Genomic DNA, 19,383 nt, shown 5'->3' with positions numbered 1-19,383 from the left:
GACATGCATGTTCAATAAAAAGTTGCAATGAATAAAATCATGTGCACCTATAAGTCGTAGGCCCCAGGTCGGTTGCCCATTTCACCCATAATAACTCATCTAATAACTCTAACATAACTGAACGTATAGACTTGAGCTTATGATTAGGGCTGGACGATAGAGCAAAAAGGTTTAATCTCAGTCGATAGTGATAATCAACACAAATAAATGTCACAGTATTGTTTCTTTTCAGTTTAAAGACAGATTTTTACTTCTGAATGAAGGTTGTGGTTCTAAACTCGGATGTGGTGCACCTTCTCACTGTGTTTTCATAATGCAAAATCATTATTTCAATATGTACAATCTCATATTGCATTATAATAAATAATATCATGTATATTGAACTTTTGTTTTATTGCTATTGATGAGAAGCCATACATACGATAACAGACTTTAGTCGACAAAATGAGGGAAGCAAGTTTATTCTGACCTACTCTTGGGCCCATAGAGTATTTCCATCAACCCTCATTCGACTTGAACATAGGATAAAGTATCATGTTACTACCAGCAGCATCTGGATCTGTTGAGTTGCAGTGATTTTTATGTGGCTAAGAAGTCCTCTAACAACTTGGATTTTACAAACATAGAATAAGATCGGTTCATGGTGCCCTCTTGACTCGCTTTTATCCAGGGATCCATGGTTTTATAATTTATATACAGTCCATGGTTTTATCCGGCTCACCAAGAAAAGCGACTTCTACCTATTTTGGCTGCTTACGCGTTCCGTAGCCAGCACCACCCTCAGCTCAAAGTACAATGACCAGAAAACTGTTCCACACAAACACACACACACACACACGCGCGCGCGCGCACACACGCGGTGTATGACAGCTGATTAGAAACTGAGTAACATTAGAATCTGTAGGGAAGAAGAGTTCAGCTACTTTCACACGAACACACCACGTTTGACTGTTTTTTTTTACGTTGACGCGTTCACGACGCTCCGGAGTTTTCGAGGAATCTGAAACAGAGACTGTTGGATACAAACGCTGCTGGTTAGTCTGAACACTCTGCAGCTCCTAAATAAGCTTCGCTGAATAAAGCAACCCCCCCTTTGCACTTCAATACAGATACGTGATGATCAAATGATGTACATGTTGAAATTCTGGTCTGATGTAACTTAACAGTGTGAATTCCTGGCATGCAACATTACAATAGGGAGTGCAAAGTTAGGGCAGCTCCTAAATCACATACTTCTGCAAATGCCCAGCAGCCCCCTCATGAAACCACAGTTACATTCCTCAGATTGGGATTTTTAATTGGATCTGCACCAAACGGCACACGTTCATAAATATCAGTCCCCTAAACATGCCTGACTTTGTTCATCAAGATCCATGAAATATTCTCTGAGAAATCAACAAAAATGCTGGAAAATGCCCCTGTATCATTATGTTGCAGAAAGTGAAAAGAAAAAAAGCCCTGGATCCGTCCCCACCAAAATTGAATGGGTTCCTTTTTGAACCACACCACATCCTTCCACTAAGTTTCATGGTAATCCGTCCAGTAGTTTTTGCATAATCTTGCCCAAAGACTGACAGATAAACAAATAAACAAACAAACACAGACCAAAACATAACCTCCGGTGGTAATTTAGATTTTGGGACACTCTAGTCAGAGAATGTAAATATCAATTCACAGTTGGTCAGGTGAAGGAAAGTCACCTGCATCCACATTGCGACATTATGAATGAAGTGGTTTAATGTCTGTTTGGGCCATTTTGTCAATTTGACCATTTTAATTTAAGACATTTAATTAGGACTTAATTGCTTAGTCACAACTCGGAATCCGTCCACCTCTCACATCCAGAGAGGACACAGTTGTCAGAGGTTAAACTGTCTCTGTAGTTTTTTCATGGCTTAATATTGAAGAACTCTATGTTTCTGTGCATGTTAACCGTGATGAGTCCTGCGAAAGTGCCACATGCTCACGCAGTGGTGTTGGGAATTATTTGGGTCCAGGTCACACATTGAGGGAGGCGCACCTCCATCACCTTTCCAGAAAGTTGTAACCTGGTTTATAATCAACCTCTGCATCTCCCCTGCATTCTTTACATTCAGCTCGTCTCCCCATGGCGGAGGTCTATTACGTCGGAGTGGACGTAGGCACTGCCAGTGTGAGGGCTGCACTGGTGACCAGAGATGGCGTCCTGAAGAGTACTGCAAAGGAGCCCATCAGCATCTGGGAGCCCCAGTCTGACCACTATGTCCAGTCCTCCACTGAGATCTGGGAGAAATGCTGTGCAGTTGTCAAGGTGGGATGACCTCAACGCAGTGTTTGGTTCCTAACCTTAGTTTTAGATACCCTCAATTACCCAAACAGGGAACCCAGCCATCATGTCCCTGATTTAACAGTGGTACATAAAACAACTACATAAAACAGGATGTATTTTTATACAAGTAGTTTGAATCCTATTGCTTCCTCTGCAGGTGGAAGACTGCATCAATTTATCCATTACTTTGACCAATTTTTACTGTTCATTCTTTAACTTTAAATCATGATTTCAACCATTTATTATGGGAAACTATAACAACTGTTTTTCCATTACTTTGAGCAAACTATAGCAATTGTTTATCTATTACTGTTAACTAACTGTATAACCATAGACTGTGTATAAAGATGGATGATGCATCTCCACTTACCCGACAAATAAACTCTTGGTCATACATCAATGTTATGTATGACTAAGAACTACCTAAAAGGACAGAAACCATCTTTGAGAAAATTGTATTTATTTTAGATTTTTTTAAGTGTGGCCCATGTCCCCTCCACCAACATGGAGGATGCAGGGTTTAGCAGCCAGACACAAGGGGCAGATCAAGTTGGTTTGGCTTCTCTTTTGGGAGCTGTTATATCATCCATCTGATACAGTCTATGATATCAACTACTTGTTCTTTACTGTTAGCTAACTGTAGCCACTGTTTATTCAATACTTTGAGCTGTTTCAGTTGTTTAGTCATTAAGCTGAAGCCAACATGTCAGTGTTTTATCCGTTATTTTTAAACTCACTGTTTCACTTCCCCTGCTCTCTCGATGGCAACTTGTGGCTTTGAGGTGTCAAAACCATCTGGTTTATTTATGGGGCTTTTGCAATCTATACACCATACAACAGAACAGCCAAGGTGCGTTATATTGTAAATGCACTAAACTAATATCTGTTCTATATGTTCCAGAGAGTTACCCAGGGTGTGGACAGGAACCAGGTTTGTGGTGTTGGCTTTGATGCCACCTGCTCTCTTGTGGTTTTGGATGAAAGCTTCCAGCCTGTACCAGTCAGTCAGGACGGTGAGTGAGTCAGATGACCAGAATACTTTGCAAAGTATCATGTGGGAACACATTGGGTTTTTAAGGGTGGAAGTAATCATTATGTCTTTGAAATCCGGATACTAAAGCGTTTGCAATAAAGTTTAGCTAGAATGGATTTTTTCCAGCATTTTGAGATGGGATCTTTCAATCGGTTAGCTTTGCTTGGACTTGTTGTTTAGTCTAATGCTATGTGATACTTCATTGATCCCTGAAGGTGAACTCCAGGTCAGGGTCAGCTACAGAACAGAATCCCTGGAGCTGGTAGGGAGTTTTTCCTCGAATAATCACGGTAGACATGGGTCAGGACCCAGATATGCAGGTTAAATTACTTTGTTTATCATCTCCCAGTTAAATCTTATGGCTACATCTAAGATATTCAGTCCATGCAGCATTATTGATATTTGCTCTCATTTAAACATGCACCTTCTCCCTTTCTCTTCTGCTTCCTCCAGGTGACAGACAAAGGAATGTGGTTATGTGGATGGACCATCGTGCTGCAGAGCAGGCCGCTCGTATAACCACCGCCGGCCACAGGGCTCTGAGCAGGGTAGGGGGGGTCATGTCACCTGAGATGCAGCCCCCGAAGCTGCTCTGGCTCAAAGAGGTGAGAGGTGAGAGAGGTTTCCAGAGGACACTGATCTCCGATTTTTCTTGTTTGCACTGGGTGGTCAGCATGTGGCGGGTGTTTTTTCAGCCTACCTTCTCCTGGTGAGACAGATTCTTCAAAACACGCTCCCCCAGAAGTGATTCACGGCTAAGCTCTGACCAACCAGTGCATATATGTGTCCTTATTACTCACAAATCAGAGGCTTCTTTTATCAGAGTCTCAAAGAAAGCTGCTGGAACAAAGCGGCTCATTTCTTCGACCTGCCAGATTTCCTGTCGTGGAAAGCAACGGGGTCTTTGACAAGGTGAACTTTACTGATTCATCATTACATCATTTCACCCTTTACCAGTCATTTAATGTGCATATATAACAGGAAGGTGAAGTATGTGTGTAATAGAATATCTCTGTTTGAAAGAAAGAATGGGCTTGTCCTAACTGGGGTTATTCTAAGAAATGTGTCTTTTATCATGTTTTTGATACAGTGGCCTTCACAAGATACTGTTAATGTGACTCTGTGCCATTGGATAGATGGTAGAGAGCATCCTTATTTCAAGGAACTATCTTTGGAGGCATGTTGAAGTATTATTCTGCAATGTTTCACAGATCTCTATGCACTGTGGTGTGTAAGTGGATGTACTGCCCTCCAGAGGGATGGGATGACAGCTTTTGGACTAGTATTGGATTGGAGGACCTCCTCGAAAATAACTATTCCAAAATAGGTCAGAGAATCAACTACCAAAAATATTCGTAGTATATGTAGAAAATATTGTAATTAAAGTAATTCATTCTATAAGCTGTGGCATTTGTGTCGTCCAGGCAGCGTGACCTGTTCTCCAGGGAGCCCGTTGGGAGGAGGCCTGACCCAGGAGGCAGCAGCAGATTTTGGTCTGAACCCGGGAACTGCAGTCGGCGCTTCTCTCATTGATGCTCATGCTGGGGGCCTAGGTATCACACACTGAAATACAAAATGTCCGGGGCGTAAAATTCAACCAGTGTCACGAATAAGCTGACATATTGTCTGATATATACTGTGGTTGTATTCAGTAATGCAAATTCCACATGGCAGAGAAAGGTGTTACTTCTGATGGTACAGAATTATATAATATATAATATTAAAGAGATGAGCATAGGGTCTGATGTTGGTGATACATGTTTTTGCAAATTTCACATTTTGGTGCGAGATGAAGCTCCTGAAAAGTGCAGCTTCTAAGCAGCATAAACACATCAAGTAAAAGTCAAAACTATTTGCCCAGTACATTTTATATTTCTTTTTCTTGTATTTCTTGTGTACAAGTGTATAAAATGTACCATTATTATGGTGCTGTAAGGGCACATGAATATCCACAGGATGACAATTAAAGAGAGCTTATGCAGTGTGCAAAAATGCAAAGGTGCATTTTAAACTGCTGGTCGGCCTGAACTTAAATATTCTGGGTGAAAAAATGAAGTAAAAATGGCACTGAGTAGAGTGCATATATACCACGGTCCAACAGTGCCCTCATGAAACTACATTAAATCCACTTAATCTGTATTTTTATTTGGATCCACACACATTTTTGTCCCTTAAATATGCTTGATTTTTTTTTTCATCATGATCCACGAGTAATTCCCTTGGAAATTGGTGAAAATGTCTAAAAAACGACTTTTTATCCAGGAATATTATTCCTTTGTTCAGATCTGTGCTAAAATATAATATATTCTTTCTTGGCCCATGTCCCATCTTTCCACCAAGATGAGTGGACATTCATTAAGTCATTTTTGTGTAATCCTGCTGACAAACAAAACAACCAACAAACAAACAGACAGGGGGGGGGGGGACACAATCTCCTAGGTGGAGGTAATTAACGAACAAGTATCTCTAGTAAAAGTCACTCAATGCTTCAGTTTACTGTATCTGTGTCCTTGGTTCAGAAAGCCCAACCATCTGGTTTTGTTTTGAGAGGTAAACTGCTCATGAACTCTGACCTCTGACCTCTGGCTTTGACCTCTGCCGATCACACATTGTTGTAGCAGCCGGAGGTTAAAACACACTGAACTTTTAGTTGTTGTACATGTCACAGTGATGTACAGCCCCAGCCCTTGCACATAGATCAGCCTTGCACCTTAAACTCAAACCAGCTTGACCAACATTATTCCAGCAGTTAGTGTCACTGCTGAGTCCCACATGTAGGTGGGAGCGTCGCTTCAAAAGCATTTCAAGCTTTTGATCTGCAAATCACTGCTAATACTACACACAACCTTTTTGATCAGGTGATACCCCCAAAAAGCTTTAGACCATCAAATCTAATATTACATCTCATTCCAGGTGTGATAGGTGCAGATGTTAAAGGCTTGAATTTGCCATGTGAGGACCAGTCTATCACCTCACGCATGGCGGTGATCTGTGGGACGTCCAGCTGTCACATGGCGGTGAGTGGGTCGCAGATACACTTCACCTGCTGTGTGGTGTTTTTAACAGACTTGAGCTACAGTGGTCCCTGCTGTGCATTTCAGTTAAAGTCACTCCAGCTTATTGGCTCCTGAAAACATGGGCATGCTCTGAACTCCATGATAAACTATATTATACTTCATCACTGCATGACTAATGTAACACCTCCTCAGATTACTCATGCACTTATTAACCAAAAATGAACAACTCTAAAGTCATGTACATACTAATACTAATAGTAATACTAATACCAATACCAATACTAAAACTGATACAAATACTAATGCTAATATTTGTGCTAATGCTAAAACTTATACGAGTACTAATATCATTACTAACACAGGTACTAATAATAATGCTACGGATAATACTTGCACTAATACAATACAAGTACTAATGCAAATATGAATGCTAATGCTAATACTAATATAGTAATAATACTAATACTCATACTAATGTTCATGTTGTGACAGCCCCTTGGCCTCTGACCTACTTTTGTGTAATACTTACTCAAATACTAATACTAACAATGATTCAATACTCAAAATAATATTATACTAATAATGATTTTTATACTAATAAAATGCTTACACTGATTGAGAATACTAATACAATACTGAAACTAATATACTGGTACCAATCAGTTTGAAGTAGTTTTTCTATTTTAAAGTAGTTTGATATATCATCTTTCTCAGTAACACTGATGACAGGGCTGCTCTCATATCCTCTCTCTTACACATGTCATTATATACTCTGAATTAGTAGCTGTGAGCAGTGGAGCTCACAGCTACTAATACTGTTACTAGCTGTTTACATTCACATTTCAAACATACATAGTCCTTCTGCTGCTTTTTAAAAAAGGCTTTCATATCTCTGTAGATGTAAAAACACCCTGATTGACAGACAAAAATAACCCCTCACATTTATTTTTCACTGTGGCGTCTGTCAGATCAGCGAGCAGCCTCGGTTTGTGCCTGGAGTGTGGGGACCCCACCTGTCGTCCATGGTGCCTGACATGTGGCTCAACGAGGGAGGACAGAGTGCTACAGGAAGGCTGGTCAGTCCACTGTGCGGCTTAACGTGCATCCTTCTACACACACCTCATGCTGCACAGAAAACTGTTTGCAAGCTGAGATGAATTATAATTTTATTCGAAACACATCTGGATGTGATCACACATCTGGACACATAAACAGTTCAGTCTGAAAGCAGTTTGTCTCTGCCCAGTAAATAAAAGGCTTTTGTGTACTGTCACTCAAATATGAGCAAAAATGCAAATACAACTTTGAAACACTTGTAAAGATGCACATTAATGCAGAACATGTAAGGCAAGTTGTTTTGTGTCTTTTTATGTTTTACTTTCGTAGTACTTGGTATGAGGGACATTATGCAGTCAAGCTTGTGTCTGTGACTCTGTAGACACATTCTTGGATAGAAGGCAAATATTGACGTATACTCTATCTATAGAATCACTTTATAGCCATTGTGAATGTGAATACTTTGGTTTGACAAGATCAGCTACTATATAAAATCTGCTTAATCTTCATTAACTCTACATGGGGATTTGTAAAATATTTAGAATATTTTTGTTTGATTCGAGAGCTACTCAAAATCTGTATGATCTGTGGTTCTTTCTCTGTTGGACCATGTTGCTCTCCCCCCCTTCAGATTGACCACATGGTGAAGGGCCACGCTGCCTACGCTCAGCTCCAGGAGCAGGCACAGCAGAGGTCAGTCGATGTGTTGCACGCCACACATACGTGTCACTACAGGTGTCATCCCTGTTCCGTTTACTAAACTTTACAAAGATTAGAAGCTTGTATATTCTCTACAAGTCTATTATGTGGTAGTTGAAAATTATTAAACATAATTCCGGCATTATTTAATGGTTTGATTTTCTAGAATTAAACAAAGGTGCTCGCTCAGTCACACCTGTGCTTTTCCTCCTATGACAAGTTGCATTGTCTTCTGTGAAAAAGGCCTTTTCTCACTATGATTTTTAACATTTTTGAACTTGTTTCATCAGTTTCCTTACTGTGCTTTTTCCTCAGATGTCCCTTCACAGGTGAGAACATCTACAGCTACCTGAACAGCCACCTGAGTTTAATGGCTACCTCCAGTTCCTCTGTTGACCTGCTGGGATCCAGTCTTCACTTGTGGCCAGACTTCCACGGGAACAGGTCTCCCCTGGCTGATCCCACGTTAAAGGGCATGGTGAGGGGACACGACTCCAGGCTTGAAATTACTTTATGATACAAAATGTTATTTCAAGCATTAAGTTTATTACTGACCTACAGAGGTGGAATGATAACAAGTAGGATGCTCTTATAACCTTTAAATATACTTAAAGGGGCTATATGTACGATTTTGCTTACAGCTTTTTACTAACTTTATCAGTAGTATTATGTTCAAACATGGCAGAGGTATGGTCATAAAAAAGAAAGAGAAAATTTTTAATTTAAGAATACATGTTTGATTAGAACAAAGAAAGAAGAACACCAAAAGAAAAAGAAAGAAACTATTTAATAATAAATATAAAATATATATGTTTAATCATGTTATCAAACTGACCAAAAAGAAAAAGAAATACAATAAATGAATGAATTAAAAACAGTAATGCTTGATTATAGTATAAAAAAAGAAAAAGAAAGTAAAGAATTAAAATAATAAATCAAGACACATATGTAGATCACAGTTTAAAAAAGAAAAAAAAGAAAAAGGGGGATAAATAATCAATAAAAACTAATAATTACAAAAACGTAAAACATATATGTTTAATTATATGCATTATCAGCGGTTTACTTATCAGGTTAGAAGAAATGTTGCATTAAACTTCATTTACTCACAAAGAGCTGCCTCCAGTGGTCAAAAGCAACACCAACGTTTAATGAGTAAAGATAATGATCAGCTTCTATTTCTGTCACTCCTTTGTCGTTACTGAAGTTAGCGTGCTAACCAGCTTCATCACTTTCATCACCTTCAGATCAGTCTGATCTTTAGAAGTAGAGCTGCTCAGGAGGGAGGGAGACGAACTGTGCCTCCCTGTCTCTAGTCACCAAGTGAATTATGTCCTCCTCTATACTTGCAGTACACAGACATGAGTGTTATAAATTTTTTGATGGAGGATTCTTCTTATTCAGCACTGAAGTCTGTTTGCATGAATCACTGTTTTGCAGGTGGTTGGACTGGGTTTCTCTCAAACCTTGGATGACTTGGCTCTGCTCTATTTAGCCACTATGCAAGCCCTCGCTGTAAGTTTGACTTCTTCTGAGGCCGAGCCTCAGTCTAACATCATGGTACCTACAGAGGGAGGATGTATTTCTTTACTTGTAACCTAAATAGTCTTGTGTTTCCTTCTTTGGTTTCAGCTCGGTACACTACATATTCTGGAGGCCATGAAGGAAGCAGGACATGATATCACAACCCTCTTCCTGTGTGGGGGACTGAGCAAAAACTCTCTGTTTGTACAGATTCACGCCAATGCAACAGGTAGAAACTGTCATGAATGGATCACAATAGTATGTTATATGTTACTTTTCAACTAGAACTTCCACTAATATTAGGATTACATTTACCTTTAGATACAAACTATTAAGTGAACTAACACTGGTTAAACAGAATCTACAATGACGGCTCTTTCACTCATTGCACTTTTGTTCAACGTGATCCTCGTCAGGATTGCCTGTGGTGTTACCAGACCAGGTGGAGGCTGTGTTAATAGGAGCAGCCATTTTGGGAGCATGTGCATCGCAGGACTTCACCTCTATACAGGTAGAGCAGCACACACACACACACACACACACACACACACACACACACACACACACACACACACACACACACACACACGCATACAGCATTTCAAAACCTGAAGATGACAATGGCTGTAGCAGAGAATAAATAAAAAGAAAACAGAAATAAAACCCAATATATAAAACTTGAATTGAGAAATTTTTTTTTTACAGAAATAAACATAATTGCACATCTTTTCTGCATTTTTTATTCTGTAAAATAGAAGTTGCCATATTCAGAAACATAAATTCTGATACTGATATGTCTGTGTAAGGCTAAGTTGGGTTCTAGTATGTATGTATGCCACTGCTGGTGATACAGGATAATGAAAATGCATTACAAATTTGGAGAACCATATGTTTAGCTTTACTTTATTCCATCCATCCATCCGTTCATTATCTAAACCGCTGATCCATTGAGGGTCGTGGGGGGAGCTGGAGCCAGTCCCAGGGCATTGCAGGTTCAACACACAGAGACAAACAACCATTCACACGCACATTCACACCTATACGGTCAATTTACCGAACATTTCTTTGGACTTTGGGAGAAACCCACTCAGACACAGGGAGAACATCTCACAGTAAGGCCACGGCTGAACAGGGATTTGAACCAAGAACCTTTTTGCTGTGACGCAAGTGGGAACCACTGAACCACCGCCCACTGTACTGTGTTATTGCAAATAACAATATTGGCAAAATATTTTAAACCATTATTCACATCCTGTATTTTGTATTAAATAATGTAAAACATTGAAGGAATTTATGTATTTCTCACCTGGGTTAGTCCCAAACCTGTCATACAACTGTTTCCACAGGTTGTGTGGTACTCTAAACTGAACTTCATGGGTAAAATCATTCTTGTACATCACTGAAAAATATTTATTTTGCAGTGTATTTAGTGGTTTTAAATCCAATCTTCTTATTTCTATTCCAAATAAAAATGGACCTGAGAAACATTGATGACTGAAACCATATGCACACATTTTTTAACGGGCTCAATGCCTCCATCTGCTGGGTGTAAAACTTGAATGTATAATGTGCATCGCTCTGCTGACTAAGCTCTGCCACAGAGAAGAGCCAGATTCATGCACAGTGTGTTTAAGATACAAGCGAGGATCAGTGCTCTGCTGGGTCAGCTTATCCTTCCTTGCCTTCTCAGTACCGGAGCTCGTATGAATGACAAGCCTTTAAGCCACATATACTAAAAATAAGACGTTATTGTTTGGACTAGGCTGCACCTGTCAAACCGTTTTCAGCCCTAACTGCAGCCGCCAGTTGTTGTGTCTGATCCTCTGAGCTGCCCAGAGTCAACCGGCTGGATTTGGTGGCTTTAGACGACAGAGAGGCCCCCGCGCTGCATTAGTCATAAACTCGGCCGTGCTGTAACCGCTGCAGCTGGCTTTTGTTCGCACTGTAACTGGGTCAGGGCCGGCCTGAAACTGAATGAGTGTAACATGATTTATTGAGTCACATTTTCCTTTGCGACCTATGTTTTTAGGAGGCAATGGAGAGAATGGCTAAAGTGGGGCGAGTTGTTCAGCCCGACGATAAAGTCCAGAGGTGAGAGAGAAACAAATCAATGAATATAACCTCAACAATTTTTTGTTTCAAATAAACAAAGATACTCACCTTTCTGTAGGAACCATTTTCACATAAATTTCTACCTGTTCTTTTTCTTTTATATTTTATTTCAAATCTAATTTCAAAGTTACAAAATAACCCCTGTAGATATAGAGACTGATCTACTTTTCTATTAAATGATTCCACTCCAATTAAGGGTAACACCAAAGATGATTATAGAGCCTCAATAAGATAATTTACTTTATAATTTATCTCTAACAACTTTAGATGCACAACAGGTGCTGGAGACAACTCAGCTAATCACGTTTTTATTTTCACCTCGTCATATAATTCAATACTTGTTGCTCGTAAAAGCTATTAAAGCAACTTTTGTTGTTTTCAAAGCATTAACCAATTATTCCTTTACCATGCAGACATTAACAAGGTCTTTGTTTATGCACAAAATAAATAAAAAAATATCACCAGTTGGGACTTAAAGGGCTCTGAATTATATTATCGCATTAGTTTTCTTTAAATTAAGGACCTTCTCAAGGACGCATGTTTCCAGGCTTAAATTAAAATGACAAATTAAACATACAATAAAATATAATGCATATTATATATTTTTTCAGCTTCTATCAGAGAAAGAACAAGGTGTTCTTGCGGCTTTTTGCCCACCAGAGGGAGTACCAGGCCCTCATGAAGGATGGGTGATGCAGTCAGTGGGACGGAGGCCGAGCTGATACCAAGAGTACTCTGTGACGTAAAACAGAAAATGGATCCACACACTGCAAACAAGAGCAGTTCCGAATATTTGTTTTCAATGAACTGAAGTAAAACAGACCCGATGCTGCAGGATGATAAAGCAAATGTGGGGACGTCAACAGATTGAACAGTATTTTTGGGCTCCCCAAAGGCCTCTCTGACTCATCCAAGGTGACAGTACCATGAAATACTGTCAGCTTCAAATATATAAAGAAATTATTGAAATTACAGAACAGTGCTCGTGTCTTTCACCGCCTCCACAATCTAAAGTATTAGATGTATGATTTAATGAACTTCAACATCAACAGTGACACTGGTTCATTTTTAAACATCTTGTCCTTTGATCTCCCCTCGCTGCACTTCCTCCCCTCCTTCCATTTCCTGCTAGTAACACCTCCACCTCCGTCCTTAAATTCTCCTGTCGGCCGCTCACAGAGACGAGCTCCCTGCCAGCAAGCTCCCAGGATCAAAGTTGATAAGCTCTCCGCTGCTGTCGTCGACCAAGCAAAGGGGAGAACGGCAAATCCCCCACAGCTGAGTTAACAGTCAGCCGCCTTCAAACAACTAACTCATGAAGGAGAGGGCTAACTGAATCAGAGAGGCGTCAGCGCGGTGACAGAGCAAGGTTCCCTGTTCGCTAGACTTTGCTCTTTAGTCAAATATAGGTGCTTTAGTGGGAGGGAAAACAACAACCGCAACGTTTTTTATTCACTCACACAGGTGAAATGCACACATCACACACCCTACCATTAAAATGCAAGTGCCATACTATTTTCACTCAATGAATTTGCTTTGCCTGACACAACAAATACGCAAGTTATTACAATAAGTTATTTGATAAGAGACAATTCTGCATTCTTTTCTGATTCTGTAGACTATAAATTAGGTTTGGGGACAATGAAGAGGGTGATGGAATATTGAGAGTGAACTTTGCTCACTGCAGCTATTATCTCATCGTGTCTGTAAATAACCACAGGTGCCACTTCCTCTTGCATCAGTCTACAAAAGACAGAGCGACCCAAATGCATATGCAAAATATTTAAACTATTTTCACCAATTCTATTTACTGTTTATAGGAGGTTATGTTTTCACCTCTGTCCTTTTGTTTGTTTGTGAACAAGATTACACAAGATCAAAATGAAGGATTTCCACCGAACTTGGGTCAGGAAAGAACCCATTCGGTTTTAGGGCCAATCCAGGAATTTCTTATTATCACTTTCATTAACATTGGGAGACAGGACGTTTTTCAACATTTTCACCTTTTTCCCAGGGAATAAGTGAAGGATGTTGATGGAACATTACAGAAACCGGTCTCTACTGTATGTCTGTGTGAAATTTGGTGCAGAGTTGGCTGAACTTAAGGGGACTGTTGGTCCTTGTGCTCTATTGAGTGTTGTTTTTTTGTTTGTCAGCAGAATTATGCCGAAACTACAAAATGGATTTCAACGGAACTTGGTTGAAAGATGTGGTATTGGTCAGGGAGGAATCCATTAAGTTTTGTTGTGAATCCACACAAAGGATTTCTTTAACATTGCACGATCAGGCATGTTTCTCTACATTTTCATTGTTTTCCCAAAGAATAATTCATGGATGAAATAGAAATCAGGCACATTAAGGAGTCAGGGCACTGAGACCTTCAGTGTGAAGGTAGAGTGTGTGTGACAGAAGTCAGTGTTCATGGCAGTGGTGTGTAGCGCAGGTATTTCTTGCCAGAGGGCAGGTCTTTGGTGTAGACGCCTTCTGGGAACAAAGCAGCAGCCTCCTCCTCAGACATGTTCGGGGAGACCATCACACAGTCTCCAAGCTGTAGGAAGAAACAAGGCTATTACACGCAGCAGGAGGCCAGTTACCCTATTCTTTTTATCTTTGCTGCCGGCAGTTGAAATAAGTCTCACTGTACCTTCCAGTCGGCAGGTGTGGCCACTCTTTTCCCTGCTGTGAGCTGGAGCGAATCCACCACCCTCAGGATCTCATCAAAGTTGCGTCCTGTGGTGGCCGGATAGAGCAGCGACAGTTTCAGCCTTTTGTCGGGGCCGATGATAAACACCTGACCAGAACCAGGGAAAGAGATGGAGACTTAGAGAGATGATATCTTACAGCCAACGAAGGGAGATCGAAACAAGTTATGTAGGCAGCCTATAAAAGAAACAAATGCAATTCTGTGTTTGGCAGAGGATGCAGAGACGCTTACACAGCGGGCAGTTAGCGGCATGCCATCTTTGTCCTTCTCATCTGGGTCCAGCATGCCCAGGGCCACTGCCAGCTCCCGTTTACTGTCCGCTATGATGGGAAAGGGCAGCGAGCAGCAGGCCGACTCCTCACAGTTGTACGCCAGGATGTCCTACTTATTACACAGTGCATGTTATAGTCAGTCAGAGCTTTTCAGAGAGCTTTTTCTTTTATAGACAGTTGTATGGTGACACATAAGGGAAAATAAATGAGTTTTAAAAAGATTTTAAATACTGCGCCCATACAAGAAAATCCTGGATGACTATGATGTTTGATATTGGATCGCTTGATTTCCCAGTGAGCATCTCAAATGTGCAAATCCAGACGAGACAAGGTGACATGCAACTGTAATTTTAACAGTGTTATAGGAGCGAGGGCTGATATTTCCGCTCTCATAGGCCAAAGGTCACCCTGGCTCTCTCCCTGGCACTGACCTGCATACCAAAGCTATCGTCTTTATTCTTTACAAGTCTAAGAAAGAGAGGGCTCTTTTATTATAACACAGAGACACTAAAGCGCTGTACTTTATGGACCAGTGTATTAGAAATACATCATAGGTGTGTATCTTAATGTGTAGATATGACCATGTATTTATCTAATCTAAGTTAGAAAGAGGGTCCTGTGTGATATTTGTATTATTTTCTTAAATGAGTATTTAGAAAATTGAGAATAGTCTCAGTGTAAGTGGGGGAGCGTGTGCTCTAACCATCACACCTTGGTCCAGCTGTGATGATCCTCCAGGCAGTCGACTGACAGTGCGATCATTTTGACGCCGCGCTTGCTGAACTCCCCATACAGCCTGGCAGCACGGCCCAGCTCTGTGGTGCACACGGGGGTGTAGTCTCTGGGGTGGGAGAACAAGATTCCCCATCTGGGTTGAAAAGAGAGGACGGTGAGGCTGTGTCAGGTGTAGCTCAGTGCCGGTGCTTAGCCCTTTCGGAGATTTCCTCTTACTCAGTTTCCTCTCATCAGACTTATACTTCTGAATAATGATGCTGCTTGTTGTTGGAATGCACAATATACCTGTATTTAGAAAGCTGTGGTGTGACTGACACCAAACTGACAGGATGTGACCTCTATATCAAAAAATAACGTCAAGAGGGTTTTTATTATTTACGAAGTCAGCAAGTTCATGGTGCATCGTGCTTGAGTGTGTGTATGTGTGTGTGTGTGTGTGTGTGTGTGTGTGTGTGGGGTGAGATCATCACACTGTGATAAAGAGACCATGTGATCAAGTCATAAACAGCTGTGCATCTAATCACATTTGGTCATTGACAGTATTAACTTGTCACTTTCTATCCCACATCAGGTTTTTCATTTACCAAACATCATTAGGTTTACATTTTATCTAATACTGGAAATGTCTAAAGCAGAAGTCAGTAACAGGAAATGGACTGGACCAAGTTCTCTCTTCCTCTCATACCAACTGCTTCCACAAGCCTGTGACTCAATACCAAAAACATAATAATAAATCATAATAAACAATCCTACTTACGAATCACCGAGAAATTCGTGGAGTTTAATTGTGCCAGTGGTGGCCTCTGCCTCGAAATCAGGAAACACATCCCCGAGCAACAGTCCCGGCATATTCAGTGTGAGCGTGGAGGTGCGCGTGTGTTCAGCAGCTGCTCTGATGATACCAAGAGAGATGAGGAAGAGGCGGGGGAAACTTTCCTGTGAACAGCTTCTCTATTTACAGGAGCGCCAGTTCAATGGGGATGGATATAACGCACCACATCCAGAGTTTTACAAAAGCGCCTTTTACGCACAGGCGCACATTTACGCACATGCCTAATTTCCAACCATGAACTTTAATTTATTTGTGAAGATGAAACATTGAAACCTTTCTCCACTTGCATATGTTGTTTATAATTTCTGCATAATTCGGTGCATCATCAACTTTGAATTCATGTTAATAGGGAGGATAACGCAGCCACGTGACGACAGTGGTCCAGTTCTGACCCGGTCACATTAAACCTCCTGACTGTCCAGTTTGCCGGATGTTTTTCATGTGAGCAGCAGGATTAAAGTATTTACTGGCCACAGGTGCTCCCTGAAGAAGGGCGGATACATTTGCGAGGACGCGCCATCAAACCAAAATGTCCTCACCGACGTCCAGACGGAACAGTTGCCGTGGGAGCCGCGCATCATTCCGGGGCTCCAGCTGTTCTCACGTCTCCTCCGGCGCTCCGACAGAGGACTTCACCGTCAGTTTAAGTCAGCCGATGTTCACCATAACGCTGCGTTTTTTGCTGGCAATAGATCTGTGGCTGTCCAAGCGGCTCGGCGTGTGCGCCTGCGAGGAGTCTCCGTGGGGCAGCATACGGCCCCTGGTGCGCCTGCTGGAGTTCTCCGGACATGTCATCCCGTGGCTCATCGGCACCCTGTACACTCTGCTCCGTGGAGAGACGGCGGCAGAGCAGGAGATCATGCTGAATTTGGCCCTGGGTAACAATGTGTGTCCTGTTGAAGTCAGACGTGAGACCTCCAGGAGATGAATGGAGGCCTCTTAAAACTGTCTTCCAGATAAATAACCCTTTAACTTATTCTGCAGCAAAATTTACAGTATCTTTAACTTTGCCTTGAGTGTGGTTTGGTTTTCTTTCCTCTTTAAATAACCACATTTTTACTTGCAAACTCATCCTTACACACCTTTATATTTACCACCACATCAGCTTCTGGTAAAGCCAGTGCGTTATTACGCACATTTGTGCCAATTCCGAAGTGGAACATTTGGCACTCACCGGTGGCTTTGTTGAGCTGCATGATGATAATGGATATTCAAATAGCACAGCATTACAGGCAACATCCTCATCTGTCCACCAAGTGTCAAACTTGTCTAGCCACTTTAATCTATAGGATGAGAGTGTTCTGGAAATATTGTGAGCTATTATACCTCCTCTTATAGACCAGTCATAGCAGAACTGTAACTACTTGAGGGTCTGGGCTTTAATGACACAAGTTAACTGAAATAAAAAAGAATATTAATGGGAAGTGAGATCAGTGAGTGTTAAGATTCCTTCAAAAATGACATTTTAGACAGTTGCTTTTGAAATAGGTTTGATATTTGGTTTGATTTGAGTCAGTGCAAACTGTATCTCTGTCTTCCTCACAGCTCTGTTGTTGGACCTGCTGCTGGTCAGAGTTGTGAAGACTCTGGTGAGACGCCGAAGGCCCGCACAGAACCGCTCTGACATCCTCTCCACCTTCTTCGTGGAGCGTTACTCATTCCCCTCAGGCCACGCAACGCGGGCGGCAATGTGTGCTCGGTTCTTCCTGGCCCAGCTGGTGGACACAGCCTCCATGCGGGTGCTGGTCGTGGGCTGGGCCTTCCTGGTGAGCCTGTCCCGGCTGCTGCTCGCCAGACACTATGTGACAGATGTGGGCTTTGGCTTGGCCATGGGTTACTGTCAGTACAGCTTGGTAGAAAGGCTGTGGGTGACCTGGGACTGCCTTCAGGACGTGCTGCTCATGCAACTGCGAGAGACACTCAACAGGGCTTGTGGTGGTCTCTGGATGGCAGCTTGGAAACATTAGGTTCGGTGTGTGGTGTGCCAACTTATATATATGGGATGTGTAGCATGAGTCTGCGTAATTGAAAAACTGAATTGAATTGTATCAAAATGACTCCAGTATTTCTATGTTTTTTATTGTGTATTTTCTTAAGAATTAGGTGGGTGATTTGGAAATTGATGGTGTGGGCTGTCACTGGCAAGTTGTTCATGCATATATGCTATTGTTTGCACCACAAACCTGGTGACCTAATCACAGCCTGAAACCAAAGCTAACTTTAACTAAACCCTTTTTAAAATCATTAAAATCTAATTAAAATAAGTTGTAAGTGTAGTTGTGTATGTCACTGAGACATCCTGGTAGTTTCAGGATGAGTGGTGTAACTGTCGCATGTCACTGCTGTCTGACAGTGGCACAGTGCTTCCTGACACAATGCTTCATGACGGGTGTGTGGTTTTGTACTCAGCGACAACACACTGTGGGTTCTTTCTATTTGTGTGACTGCTGGTGGGGGGGAGGCCAACTCACACTTATCTAAGTTTCCATCAGCTGCCGCCCTGTCTCCTGACTGTCATTATTATTGTAATACATCCCATCTCATCTTACACAGTTGATGAACATACCAATCTTGAAAATAAACTACAACCAAATGTGCTGAGTTTATATGGGTTCAGGTTAAAACTGTAAAAGATCCTACCGAGAGCAGACGAGTCCTCTAGTTTTACCAGTGCATAACTGCATTAGAGTAAACTGCCCGTCAGTAGAGCTGGAAGATGTGTGTTAAATGCAGATGCAGCCGGTTGTCCACAGAGGGCAGTGCATAATCATAAGAAAAACATGCAGCTGCAAAAAGCAACATGGGGTGTGTGCAGTGCACATAACCACATCAGCTGGTTCTGAACTTTGTCACTAATGTGGGCTGAGCTCAGAGACTGGATCTGTGTTTATAAGCTCAAGTCTTCAAGTACACAGGCACTAAATATTTCTCCATCTGTCCACACAGGTGAGGAGTGGGTGTGTCATCTAAGGACACGAGTGCTTATTAAAACAATAAGAAATAAGCCCCAATACAAACTGCGTCAGTAATAGTTTGGCTTTTTTGAAGAAATTGTACTTTCTTGATTCTTGTTGTTCTGCGTTTGTACCCT

General features: G+C 41.4%; 3 protein-coding genes across 3 annotated transcripts; 2 read left to right on the top strand and 1 right to left on the bottom strand.

Moving 5' to 3' along the window:
• The first annotated feature begins 810 nt into the window (after window positions 1-810).
• Window positions 811-12,721, top strand: fggy (FGGY carbohydrate kinase domain containing). Its single transcript, XM_047341912.1, has 16 exons — window positions 811-1,034; window positions 2,097-2,290; window positions 3,210-3,321; window positions 3,795-3,946; window positions 4,165-4,253; window positions 4,553-4,668; window positions 4,766-4,894; window positions 6,255-6,358; window positions 7,327-7,434; window positions 8,046-8,107; window positions 8,429-8,591; window positions 9,554-9,628; window positions 9,746-9,866; window positions 10,054-10,148; window positions 11,667-11,728; window positions 12,361-12,721. Exons 2-16 carry the CDS (start codon window positions 2,108-2,110, stop codon window positions 12,440-12,442), a joined length of 1,653 nt encoding a protein of 550 aa, XP_047197868.1. The 5' UTR covers window positions 811-1,034; window positions 2,097-2,107; the 3' UTR covers window positions 12,443-12,721.
• LOC118117520 (polyisoprenoid diphosphate/phosphate phosphohydrolase PLPP6) lies at window positions 10,057-18,885 on the top strand. The gene is made up of 3 exons (XM_035169803.2): window positions 10,057-10,148; window positions 16,985-17,170; window positions 17,838-18,885. Exons 1-3 carry the CDS (start codon window positions 10,118-10,120, stop codon window positions 18,257-18,259), a joined length of 639 nt encoding a protein of 212 aa, XP_035025694.2. The 5' UTR covers window positions 10,057-10,117; the 3' UTR covers window positions 18,260-18,885.
• On the bottom strand, window positions 13,168-16,467 carry LOC118117521 (peroxiredoxin-6). The gene is made up of 5 exons (XM_035169804.2): window positions 16,218-16,467; window positions 15,437-15,593; window positions 14,685-14,834; window positions 14,394-14,540; window positions 13,168-14,297 (listed from the first exon to the last, which is right to left on the bottom strand). Exons 1-5 carry the CDS (start codon window positions 16,307-16,309, stop codon window positions 14,169-14,171), a joined length of 675 nt encoding a protein of 224 aa, XP_035025695.1. The 5' UTR covers window positions 16,310-16,467; the 3' UTR covers window positions 13,168-14,168.
• Window positions 18,886-19,383: the final 498 nt, after the last annotated feature.

Source organism: Hippoglossus stenolepis, chromosome 11 (genome assembly GCF_022539355.2).
Source record: "Hippoglossus stenolepis isolate QCI-W04-F060 chromosome 11, HSTE1.2, whole genome shotgun sequence".
NCBI classification, from domain to species: Eukaryota; Metazoa; Chordata; class Actinopteri; order Pleuronectiformes; family Pleuronectidae; genus Hippoglossus; species Hippoglossus stenolepis.
Note: the sequence above shows the minus strand (reverse complement) of the source record. Positions and strands in the feature narration are given on the sequence as shown.

Bases quoted from the DNA above. Each gene is read 5' to 3' on its own strand.
- LOC118117521 (XM_035169804.2), bottom strand. From the start codon at position 16,309: ATGCCGGGACTGTTGCTCGGGGATGTGTTTCCTGATTTCGAGGCAGAG. The intron at 15,594-16,217 runs GTAAGTAGGATT...TTTTCAACCCAG, and splicing joins CACGAATTTCTCGGTGATTC to ATGGGGAATCTTGTTCTCCC. The intron at 14,835-15,436 runs GTGTGATGGTTA...TGTAATAAGTAG, and splicing joins ATCATCACAGCTGGACCAAG to GACATCCTGGCGTACAACTG.
- fggy (XM_047341912.1), top strand. From the start codon at position 2,108: ATGGCGGAGGTCTATTACGTCGGAGTGGACGTAGGCACTGCCAGTGTG. The intron at 2,291-3,209 runs GTGGGATGACCT...TATATGTTCCAG, and splicing joins AATGCTGTGCAGTTGTCAAG to AGAGTTACCCAGGGTGTGGA. The intron at 11,729-12,360 runs GTGAGAGAGAAA...ATATTTTTTCAG, and splicing joins CCCGACGATAAAGTCCAGAG to CTTCTATCAGAGAAAGAACA.
- LOC118117520 (XM_035169803.2), top strand. From the start codon at position 10,118: ATGTGCATCGCAGGACTTCACCTCTATACAG. The intron at 10,149-16,984 runs GTAGAGCAGCAC...TGCTGGCAATAG, and splicing joins AGGACTTCACCTCTATACAG to ATCTGTGGCTGTCCAAGCGG. The intron at 17,171-17,837 runs GTAACAATGTGT...TCTTCCTCACAG, and splicing joins CATGCTGAATTTGGCCCTGG to CTCTGTTGTTGGACCTGCTG.